The following is a 12,721-nucleotide window of genomic DNA, read 5'->3' as shown; positions in this document are numbered from 1 at the left end:
ATTATGATGATGCACATCCCTAATTCGTGAGCTAACAACAATAGAATTTAAATAAGGTACTATTCGATGCGACACAGTAACGAGTTCCAGTCTGCATGAATTACAAATGACAACACAGACTGTATTTATTTATTTATAACTTTATATACAAGACAGTATAAAGGCGGACTTAATGCCATTGGCATTCTCTGACAGTCTACCTTAGGGGAGTGCAGAGATGAACCTTGGTAGGTGTAGTGTGATAGTGATATTACTTAAACATATGTGTATATATAACATACATAATATTTATAGATACAAATACTCGTACTTAAATAAATTTAGCTAATTTAGCGTAATTTAGCCTCGTATGCTAAGGTTGGTTGGTGATGGCGTTGACCTTGTGACGGTACTGTAGCCACTTTATACAAAGCGAGCCGTTCGTGAGCCCCCCAAAAGAAAAAGAGGAGGTACTCTCTTTTTTTAATGAATCTGAGGGAGTACTAATTATTTCGTTACCTTGGACGGATAAATAAATGTAATGGTCACTATGACCATACGCGTTGACGGCCTGGCACTTGTAGATTCCGGAGTCCTGTCTGTCTGTTCTGCTGATGTACAGTTGCGACCTTAAACCACTATCAGTCTTTGCTTCGGAGATACTTAGCCTAAAATGGAAACAGATTACGTTTAGTGAAGAGCATGTAAATTAAGTTGATAGTATACAGTGAGGTATTCAAGTTTGGGGACCATAGCCAAAAAGTGTGTTTGTGAAAGGTTTTACGATTAAAATTACAAAAGTTCATCTATCTCTATCTAATCATGATTTTTGGTTTTTATGATGAACTCGAATTATAAATAGACAAATTAGTTTTATTATATAATTAATTCACTATTCATTAGTTCAGTACCCTCTGTTTATATTCTTAAATATATTATTAAAATCTATCTAAATTATTAATTCAGACTTCAGTTTTATCTTCTGTTTTTTTTATCGATTTACTTTTTTATTTTTGGTTAATAGCAATTGACAAGCTAGTGTTTAACTTTTTAATAAAAAAAAAATGTTAATTGTTTTCTCCCGCCAAGTGAAATTGTAACATATAATAAATAAATCTAAATCATAAAGGTTATGTAATTGCAGATTAAATTTGAATTTCGACCAATTGACGCACACTAGAAATAGTAATATAAATCGAAGTTTTCCTAAGAGATCATTATCAGCGTCGAAATACTTTTAGTAGTATTATAAGTTGTTTAGGGTAACTAGGTACAATCATCATACCCTTTTCCGGCACCAAGCATTCCTGTTTTGAAAGGCACATAATTTATTTAAGATTTTTGATGTGACTATCACGTTCACTCGAAAAAAAAAACACTATCGAATTATTTGATATGTTACCTATAAGTGTTAAGATCTAAGTGATTCGTGTTGTGAGCCCACGTGACGCGTATAGGACTGTCACCGCGGACGTCACAAGACAGCGTCACGGGTGCGTCACGACGCGCCGTCATATTGTGTGACGTCACTTCAAACCTGGCTGGCTCTGGAAACATCAGAGAAATTTAGAAGGTTTGTGTAACTTAACATACCAGCTACTATCTTTTGAAGCTATTAATATTTATAAAAAAGTAATATTATGTTCGAAATGACAACCTTACACAGTCAAAAAAAAAAACGAAATCGTCGTAACATCTGTAGAACAGGGTTGTCAAAAGCCTTTTTTTTACTTTCAAACTTTCTTATATGGACAGATAGCTCGGGACCTACCTGGAGAGATAAGCCTTTCTGCCAGACTTCATTTTAAGTGATAACACGAATATAAACTCTACTAATATTAATAAATAATTATAACAATACTAATATTATTGTGTTTACAGTATATGCCTACTCAAATTAAGTGCTTTAGCGATAATATTTGAATTCATACGTCAAGCGCATTTAAAAATTGCAGTAATTGTAATTACTGGTGTTTTATTGTAATTACTGTAACTTTACTAGTGGTAGGACAGGCTTGCACGCTTAAAAGGAGACTCCAATCAATGTATTATTATGACTCGTGTTTTGTATTTTGAAGAAGAATTTTTGTATTTTGTATTTTTGGTAGGACCTCTTGTGAGTCCGCGCGGGTAGGTACCACCACCCTGCTTATTTCTGCCATGAAGCAGTAATGCGTTTCGGTTTGGAGGGTGGGGCAGCCGTAGTAACTATACTTGAGACCTTGGAACTTATATCTCAAGGTGGGTAGCGCGTTAACGTTGTGGATGTCTATGGGCTCCAGTAACCACTTAACACCAGGTGGACTGTGAGCTTGTCCATCCATCTAAGCAATAAAAAAAAATTAAACGTATCTTACCGTTGACAGCAACGAAAATGATTTTAGTGAGTGCGGTGCCCACACCATTTTCCGATTTGCACATATAATTTCCCTCGTCGTAGGCCAGGGCTGACTCGATCCACAACGTGCCGTTCAGATAGAATTGAAACCTGCCACCGAGGTTTACCAGAGGTGCGTAATCAGCTGACGAAGTCCCTGTATTGGGAGACAACTTATTTATAAACAACTACCTAACCCGGCAGACTTCGTAGTGCCTCAATCGATAAATAAAAGACCTAAACTTTTGTATAATAAAATAAACTTAAAACAAACAAAACGAATCTGTCCGACGGGCGACACATCAAAGGAAAAACAAAATTGTAATTTTTATTGAATTCCGAGCATTTTCATATTTGTCTACCTTTTAAACCTTCTCTGGACTTCTACAAATAATTTACGTTCAAAATTAGCCAAATCGGTCCAGCCGTTCTCGAGTTTTAGCGAGACAAACGAACAGCAATTCATTTTTGTATATATAGAATATAGATGTGTATTATCTGTTACTAACTAGATTGACTTGTTCTAATACAGTACGAGTATATAGATAAATTAATTTAAAGTTTCCATTTTATTACATAGAAGTAAAGCTAGATTAATGTACTAATGACTAATTTGCTGATGGTTTGACGTTTTCCGAGCCCATCCGGATAGGTTCCCTTACCCCACCCATCTCTGCCACGAAGCAGCGTTCTGGTTATGCCGTGGTTATGCTATAGATCTGAGATTTAGTACTCATACCTCAATGTAGGTGGCGGTATTTACGTAGTTGATGTCCATGGGCTGCGGTGTCCTCAAAACTAGGTGGGCTGCGAACACGTTAACCCTTCTAATCAGTAAAAATAAAACTAATAATAACATAATGAATTGTAAAATTAATCACGATGTTCAATTATTCATTTACCACCCCTCTGCTTTAACCACGTGACCTGTGGCGTTGGAGATCCGGTCGTTTGACAGTGAATAGAAAGAGACTCGCCAGCCAAAACAGCTTCATCCTTGGGCTCCAATACCCACTTTGGCGATACTGAATGCGTGCGCAGAAGAAAAAAAAAGCTATTGTAACAAAATACATAACTCTAAATAAAGTAAAATCGTTACTGTTATATTTAAAATTGTTTAAACTGGTTACCGGTAACACTGACCTTCAGACATGAGACGAAAGTCTCAAGTGTATTGTGATCATTAGCTATTAGACCCACATAAGAAAAGCGCAAATTTTGCACGACCTAAACAGGAGAGCCGATTAAAATTAGATTCCCCTTCTGCGTATTTTCATCGGTGTTAACTGAAGATAAATACAATAATGTCATATGAAATAAATAAAATTATTAATAGTAAATTTCTAGAACCAAATAAGTTTAATCTTCAACAACTGTAGGCCTACCGATTAACTGTTAGTGTTCATTTTTATATTATAATAATATTATCATCATAGTGTTAACGATGGTGACTTCATTGCCTACCAAACTTGTTATTGTCTATCAAAATATTTCTTTCCTTTTTTTTTTATTGCTTAGATTCCTAATTCATAAGTAAAATAGTTCACTGAATTGTTAAGTTTCATATTGTGATTATACTAAAGTTAAACGGTAGGCCTAGCGCTGTTTATTCTATACCTTCCTTTAGCTGCTTGGAGAAAACACGTAAATAAAACAAAATTGAACTCCAGATCAAAAGAGTACAGGGCGTAGTCAAAAAATGAATTTTTCAATTAACCGTCCAATTTTAGGCTACTATTTTATTTGCTTAGAAAGGAGGATGAGCTCATAGTTATGAAGCTCAGACTTTTTTTACGTAACTTAACCATAAAAAAAGAACGCGTATGATTCGTGTCTGAAATCGCCAGGATGATGGTACATCACCCCACGTACTCACAGTCCAAACACACTCTACCTATATGATTCCGATAGAGGCACCCGTCACGTGCGGACGTGCTCATCGTCCACTCGATCGCCCGGTCTTTGTTCGCCCGGCTTTTGTTAGCCCGGCCATTGTTCGCGCGGCCTGTGTTTGTGGTACATCTGCCGACTAAGTGCTCTTTCTGGAAGTTTTTATTTGTTTTGTTTCCTTTTGTTGTTTCTGTGTTCGTGGTACATCTGCCGACAAAGTGGTTTCCTGCAAAACCGCTCAGGTCCGAGAAGTTGGGGCCTCGCCGCAAGGCGAGTGTTTTCAAGACCCGGGGCCGCCCCACCTGGGCACTCAGCGATCATGGACGCTGTATTCGCGGAATTCCTCCGACTTCGCCACCCACAGCTCGCCTCGGAGTTTTTGGCCTTCAAGGCCAATCACACTGCGAGCCCTCTCGAGGACTCCGCCGCGCTCGCTGCTCCTGCGTCGCCTGTACCTGCGTGCAGAGCTTCTGCATTGAGCACCGCAGCCTCTGTCGTGCCTGCCGCTCCCGTGTCGCCTATACTGGCGAGAAAAGCTGCTGCGTCGTCCGCCGTGACCATCGTTTCAGCTGAGCGATCATCCGCGGCCTCCGTCGCGCCCTCTAAAACACCTACACTTGCTCGTAGGTCGCCTGCACCCGCCTCCTCGTGCTCCGACTCTGACTCGGACATGGAGGTCGACCTCGCCCCCGCCTCATCGACGGATGGATTCACCCTGGTACAGAAGGGTAAGAAGCGTGCCGCGGAGTCTCGAGCTCCCGCGGCCGCTAAAATTAGCAAAGCCGTGAACGCGTCGCGCCCCCGCCCTCAGACTCCCGTTGCGCCCCCAGCCCGTGCCACTCCGTCGCCGCGTCCGGTGGCACAAAATAAAACCCAGACCCCTCCCCCGGTTATCCTTCAGGAGAAGGCAGCTTGGGATCGAGTTTGCCTGGCCCTTAAGGCCAAAAATATAAATTTCACGAATGCCCGTAACCTCGCGAACGGCATTCAAATTAAGATTCAAACACCCGACGACCATAGGGCCCTCTCTTCTTACCTCCGTAAGGAGCGTATAAGTTTCCATACGTATACGCTCCAGGAGGAGCGCGAACTCCGCGTTGTAATACGCGGAATCCCTAAAGAGTTAGATGTAGAGCTCGTAAAAGCCGACCTGTTAAAACAAGGCCTACCAGTGAATTCTGTGCACCGTATGCACACCGGTCGCGGTAGGGAGCCATATAATATGGTTCTAGTCGCTCTCCAGCCTACCCCCGAGGGTAAGAAAATCTTTAACACACAGACCGTCTGTAGGCTCTCTGGTATCGCTGTCGAAGCCCCCCATAAAAAAGGCACTCCTAGCCAGTGCCATAATTGTCAATTGTACGGGCACTCTTCCCGTAACTGTCACGCGCGCCCCCGATGTGTTAAGTGTTTGGGCGATCACGCCACGGCCCTCTGCGCTCGCGACCAAAAAACCGCGACGGAACCGCCTAGCTGCGTCCTGTGTCGAACACAGGGTCACCCCGCGAATTACCGTGGTTGCCCCCGAGCCCCTAAAATAAATCGCCGCGTCGCCCGCCAAAACCGCCTCCGAGCTTCCGGCCCAGACATCAAAGCCTCGGCACCCTCTGCGTCGCAGGCTAAGCCAGCGTTCGTTCCGGCGGCGGTGCCCAGTGTCTCGGCCTGGGCAAAACCGCTGCCGTACACGAACACGGCTACAACTCCCTCCTCCGCGATTCGTCCCGCCCCCGCGACTCGTCCCTCTCCCGCGACTTGCCCTCCGACCGCGTCCGACAATCTCGCTTTAGCGATCGACTTCTTTCAGTCGATCAACTTTGAGCGCGTTAACGCTTTGGGCGACGCCATTCGCGCTGCCTCCACTGCACAACACTTTATCGCCGTTGTGCAGGAATACGCCGACGTATACGCGTCATTAAATACGTACGTCCTCCCCTCACTCCGCCGGTAATCAATGGCGTATATAAGTAGAATAAAGCCCCTATCCGTAACGATAGGATTTTTTAACGCTTACGGTCTCGCAAATCAACGTGATCAGGTTTCTGACTTTTTGCGTGACCACCAAATTGATATCTTTTTAGTGCAGGAGACCCTACTTAAGCCCGCGCGCCGTGACCCTAAAATCGCGAACTATAACATGGTCAGGAACGACAGGCTCTCTGCCCGTGGTGGTGGTACCGTCATTTACTATAGAAGAGCCCTGCATTGCGTCCCGCTCGATCCTCCCGCGCTCGCTAATATCGAAGCATCAGTGTGCCGAATCTCACTGACGGGACACGCACCGATCGTTATCGCGTCCGTTTATCTTCCACCGGATAAGATCGTTCTAAGCAGTGATATCGAGGCGCTGCTCGGTATGGGGAGCTCTGTCATTCTGGCGGGCGACCTAAATTGTAAACACATCAGGTGGAACTCACACACCACAACCCCGAATGGCAGGCGGCTTGACGCGTTAGTCGATGATCTCGCCTTCGATATCGTCGCTCCGCTAACCCCGACTCACTACCCGCTAAATATCGCGCATCGCCCGGATATACTCGACATAGCGTTATTAAAAAACGTAACTCTGCGCTTACACTCGATCGAAGTAGTTTCAGAGTTAGATTCAGACCACCGTCCCGTCGTTATGAAGCTCGGTCGCGCTCCCGATTCCGTTCCCGTCACGAGGACTGTGGTGGATTGGCACACGCTGGGCATCAGCCTGGCTGAATCTGATCCACCATCGCTCCCGTTTAACCCGGACTCTATCCCGTCTCCTCAGGATACCGCTGAAGCCATAGACATCTTAACGTCACACATCACCTCGACATTAGATAGGTCATCGAAACAAGTTGTAGCGGAGGACTTCCTTCACCGCTTCAAATTGTCCGACGATATTAGGGAACTCCTTAGAGCTAAGAACGCCTCGATACGCGCCTACGACAGGTATCCTACCGCGGAAAATCGTATTCGAATGCGTGCCCTACAACGCGACGTAAAGTCTCGCATCGCCGAAGTCCGAGATGCCAGATGGTCTGATTTCTTAGAAGGACTCGCGCCCTCCCAAAGGTCTTACTACCGCTTAGCTCGTACTCTCAAATCGGATACGGTAGTAACTATGCCCCCCCTCGTAGGCCCCTCAGGCCGACTCGCGGCGTTCGATGATGACGAAAAAGCAGAGCTGCTGGCCGATACATTGCAAACCCAGTGCACGCCCAGCACTCAATCCGTGGACCCTGTTCATGTAGAATTAGTAGACAGTGAGGTAGAACGCAGAGCCTCCTTGCCACCCTTTGATGCGTTACCACCCGTCACCCCGATGGAAGTTAAAGACTTGATCAAAGACCTACGTCCTCGCAAGGCTCCCGGTTCCGACGGTATATCCAACCGCGTTATTAAACTTCTACCCGTCCAACTCATCGTGATGTTGGCATCTATTTTCAATGCCGCTATGGCGAACTGTATCTTTCCCGCGGTGTGGAAAGAAGCGGACGTTATCGGCATACATAAACCCGGTAAACCAAAAAATCATCCGACGAGCTACCGCCCGATTAGCCTCCTCATGTCTCTAGGCAAACTGTATGAGCGTCTGCTCTACAAACGCCTCAGAGACTTCGTCTCATCCAAGGGCATTCTCATCGATGAACAATTCGGATTCCGTACAAATCACTCATGCGTTCAACAGGTGCACCGCCTCACGGAGCACATTCTTGTGGGGCTTAATCGACCAAAACCGTTATACACGGGAGCTCTCTTCTTCGACGTCGCAAAAGCGTTCGACAAAGTCTGGCACAATGGTTTGATTTTCAAACTATTCAACATGGGCGTGCCGGATAGTCTCGTGCTCATCATACGGGACTACTTGTCGAACCGCTCTTTTCGATATCGAGTCGAGGGAACCCGCTCCTCCCCACGACCTCTCACAGCTGGAGTCCCGCAAGGCTCTGTCCTCTCACCCCTCCTATTTAGCTTATTCGTCAACGATATTCCCCGGTCGCCGCCGACCCATTTAGCTTTATTCGCCGACGACACGACTGTTTACTATTCTAGTAGAAATAAGTCCCTAATCGCGAAGAAGCTTCAGAGCGCAGCCCTAGCCCTAGGACAGTGGTTCCGAAAATGGCGCATAGACATCAACCCAGCGAAAAGTACTGCGGTGCTATTTCAGAGGGGAAGCTCCACACGGATTTCCTCCCGGATTAGGAGGAGGAATCTCACACCCCCGATTACTCTCTTTAGACAACCCATACCCTGGGCTAGGAAGGTCAAGTACCTGGGCGTTACCCTGGATGCATCGATGACATTCCGCCCGCATATAAAATCAGTCCGTGACCGTGCCGCGTTTATTCTCGGTAGACTCTACCCCATGATCTGTAAGCGGAGTAAAATGTCCCTTCGGAACAAGGTGACACTTTACAAAACTTGCATAAGGCCCGTCATGACTTACGCGAGTGTGGTGTTCGCTCACGCGGCCCGCACACACATAGACACCCTCCAATCCCTACAATCCCGCTTTTGCAGGTTAGCTGTCGGGGCTCCGTGGTTCGTGAGGAACGTTGACCTACACGACGACCTGGGCCTCGAATCAATTCGGAAATACATGAAGTCAGCGTCGGAACGATACTTCGATAAGGCTATGCGTCATGATAATCGCCTTATCGTTGCCGCCGCTGACTACTCCCCGAATCCTGATCATGCAGGAGCCAGTCACCGTCGACGCCCTAGACACGTCCTTACGGATCCATCAGATCCAATAACCTTTGCATTAGATGCCTTCAGCTCTAATACTAGGGGCAGGCTTAGGGACCCCGGTAACCGTACTCGTCGAACTCGACAAAGAGGTCGACGTGCAACCTAACCCATGCGTCAGCCCGCTGAGTTTCTCGCCGGATCTTCTCAGCGGGTCGCGATTCCGATCCGGTAGTAGATTCATTCGCGAAACAATTGCTCTTGAGTTGTTAGGTCTCCTTCGGAGGCGCTCGGGCAGTTGTTAGCAAATCCCACCCCTCTTGGCTGAGCCTTTGCTCGCCCACCTGTCCTGGTGAAACTGGAAAGGCCTTCGGGCCACCAGTAAACTTTCAATCATAAAAAAAAAAAAAAAAAAAAAAAAAAAAAACTCTACCTATACTCATAATAATAAATCACAAATAATAGGGTTATAACACATTACAGGGATATCGTGTTAAATATACCATATACGGTCCGTTTGACCGGTTGTTCCACTTGACCGGGCTGCCCGATTTAGTGGAAAGGTCATTCGCCCCGATGCCCGTTTACGTTTATTACACCTCGTGCTAATTGCGTTAGTAATTCTTCACGGTGGACAGGTAATGAAGTTCAAAGATCACATCGGGAACACGTATAAAGTTGCGTTTAGATTTTAATTTTAAAGTATTTTAGTTATGCAATTTATTAGGAATATAAATTTGTTAATTTTTGGCGTCAATGTCAGGATTTTAAAGATAGAAAGCAAAATTCCAATTGGATCTGTCGCTAAAAAATCGTGCGTTCAATTTGAATTGTGGAATGATTTGACTATTCTATCTTATGTTTCAAGGATTACGGCAGTGTTCAATACCGGTTGATACGTTAAAATATCCGGGTATCTAGTGCAATAGAAGAATCCGTGGCTAACAGATAAAAGGTCATTGTGTGAATCTAGAATAACCCGTCGAGGTTAGCTACTAGAATAGGTAGGAAAAAAAAGGCCTTGAAATAAGAGATCGAAGTACAACGGTAACTTGATAAGCTAAGGCCAAATTCAGGGTTGAGTTAAAAAAAGGGTAAATTAACTACATCTACATCACTACACATGACTACATCAAGTGAAGCTGACTACTAATATCACTTCTAGGTGATCATAGTAGCCAGTAACGAAATATTTTCCGATTAATAATAGGACAGACAAAAACATTGAAATTTGCGTAATTATCGGTCGTAGAGCGTGTTGTGACTCTGCACGTGTAGGTAGGTACCACCACCATGCCTTTTTCTGCTGTGAAGCAGTAACGTATTTCAGTTTTAAGGGCGGGATAGCTGTTGTACTGTAAAACTGGCTGACATTCAGTCGGTAGACTTAGAACTCATGTCTTGAGGTAGGGGACGGGTCTAAGTCGTCGATGTTTATGGGCTCCGGTAACCACTTAGTACCAGGTGGGTCATGAGCTTGTCCACCCATCTAAGCAATTAAGACAAGCTATTCACGTACATTACTTCATAAACTCTGATTAGATCTGGATTCATTTTTATTCAAGTAAAACAAAATTGCATTATGGAATTGAAGCCATATGATTTTTTTCTCAAAACTTCGGTAATTTCACGCTCAGAACTTAATTAGGTACAAGAATATTAGTTAGTGTAATTATTTAAAATAAATATATTTACAATTGCTATTAAGATTTGCGTTAAAAATCAATTCTATTAGCGTTATGGAAATAAGAATTACCGTATCCATAAGCCATCTGTTATCCGAGGCTGTGCAAAAGAAAAATATGTAAGAACTAAATTACAGAAATCATTTTATAGCTAAGTTGCTTGAATAATTTGAACCATAAAAGCACGTTGCAGTAGATCTAAATTTGGGGCTTATCAAAACGATTAATTCTTCTATACGACATAGAATAATTAATTTGTATATTATGTTACTATATTCTAACTATTGTTGATAAAAATGCCCCGAGATTTCCACTTAAAAAGCTTATTAATATATTTTTTAAAAGCAAACACAGAAAATAATTATAAATATTATTAATTTTCCATAGCTTCTCAACGTGGCTTTTCCAAATCAAAGTATTCAATTATATCCAACCAGATTATTACAGATTATAACATTAAAACTTATTTCACGTTGCTTTGAATACAAAAAAAACATTGGTTCTCTGTAAAGTCGGTTTACGGACAATAGTTCTATGTGATAACGTCAGTAGCAGAACTATTCGAGCTGCTAGCTCTGACGTCACGCGAGAAGAGAGAAAAATGTGTCACAAGACAACGCTCGGGCCGATCGTGCGTCTATATCGCTTGTTCCGCGCTTTCGCTTGCACGCTCAGGCGGAACGTGACACTTTCTCGTGCGTGTAGCCGTTCATCGGCTTATAAGAAGCTATCACATCAAAAGGAACAGTTTTTCTCAAATGCTTTAAAATGCTTATCAATAATAGCAGACGTGAAAAAAGCTTTGGCAATCACAAATCGTCTATAGTTTGACAAGGCTTTGATAGTTTACGAAACGCTTTAATACGCGCTGAAATTGTTTCTTATCGGCCAATGATTTTCAAAGGGCAGTCTGCGGAAAAAGGGCTTAAAACAGCGATCGGAGAACTTTTTTTAATTATTACCCCAAAATATTTTTGTGTAAGTTGATATTACCCCATGGCAAGAACAAAAAAAAAAAACGAAATCGCTTCTTTTTAGGATCTTTCATATTATAGACCCCATGATAATTTTGAAAAGAAAACAATAACAAAAAATTTAACGATTCTAAAGAAGTTTCACTTTAATATATACTTTTTACTCACAAAAGTTTCATTTTTACCCCCCAAAATTTCATTTTACCCCATTTGGGGTAATTTACCACGGTTCTCCGACCGCTGGCTTAAAAGATTAAGTCAACCACCATCAGACAAGCGACCCATTGCGGAGTATTTGTTGTGGACAATTTTTTATGGTAAGTCTTAAGCCGGTCAAAAGTCAACGATTTGTGACCGAACCTTCCTGCTACCACTGCAAGCGTGAAAGTGCTCAGTGCTCAGCTCTTGTGCTCTTGTGGTCGTGTGCTCTGTGCTCATGTGCTCGAACATGAACCCGTTACCTTTGACCACCAGTTCAGCGGTATAGTTAACTTTCGCTGCAGTGTTAGAAGCCACACAAGTGTACAACCCGCTGTGGCGGGCGGACACCTCTTTGAATACTAGATTGCTGAAAAACTCCGCACCCCGCTCTTCCACCTATAGAATTGTCCTCGTGGTTTTTTTAATCGTGAAAATATCATCAGTATCAATTGTGAATTTCTTTCAACGAATATACATTCTCTCTATTAAATCTCATAACTGTTTTAAAACTCTGCCGATATTTCCATGAATTCATCTTTTAACCCGACTCTAAACGGAAATGATCGTTTCGGGGTTTATTTTATAAAAAAATAGTAGGTACCATACACTGTTTAGTTTTGAGAGAACTTAAATAATTCATCGAAAGGTATTTATGTAGAATAATGAGCTAATGCAGTAAGTAAACTTTTTTTTTTTTTTTCATTCTTTCTGGCTTTTGTTACTTAGATTAAAGTACAATTTTGCCAACGTCGGGTAGTGGAGGTATCAACATAATTATGCTAGGACATTTACATAACATTTACAGGCATGAACTGAAAATAGAGTTACCTATTTAGTAAGTAAACTTATTTAATCATGCAAATATTTGAATAATATCTTGCGTGTGTTCATTCAGTAATTCTGTTGCACTTGTTGAAGAAAACGTGTAGGATCATATTTTACAGCAATAT

General features: G+C 43.0%; 1 protein-coding gene across 3 annotated transcripts in view; it reads right to left on the bottom strand.

The window, feature by feature from the left end:
• LOC101746375 (cell adhesion molecule Dscam2) overlaps positions 1-12,721 on the bottom strand; it is a 188,584-nt gene that overhangs the window by 22,757 nt on the left and 153,106 nt on the right. For all 3 annotated transcript variants that reach the window (XR_002430208.3, XM_012688428.4, XM_038011129.2), the window contains exons 16-20: positions 12,032-12,167; positions 3,259-3,381; positions 2,337-2,513; positions 1,382-1,526; positions 499-647 (exon numbers count right to left, since the gene is read on the bottom strand). Coding sequence is in view for 2 of the 3 variants with exons in the window: in XM_012688428.4 (XP_012543882.3) it covers positions 499-647; positions 1,382-1,526; positions 2,337-2,513; positions 3,259-3,381; positions 12,032-12,167 (730 nt within the window). In the remaining variant the exon portion in view is untranslated. The remainder of the gene's footprint in view (positions 1-498; positions 648-1,381; positions 1,527-2,336; positions 2,514-3,258; positions 3,382-12,031; positions 12,168-12,721) is intronic.

The sequence above is a fragment of the Bombyx mori genome, chromosome 5 (genome assembly GCF_030269925.1).
Source record: "Bombyx mori chromosome 5, ASM3026992v2".
In the NCBI taxonomy this organism is placed as follows: Eukaryota; Metazoa; Arthropoda; class Insecta; order Lepidoptera; family Bombycidae; genus Bombyx; species Bombyx mori.
Note: the sequence above shows the minus strand (reverse complement) of the source record. Positions and strands in the feature narration are given on the sequence as shown.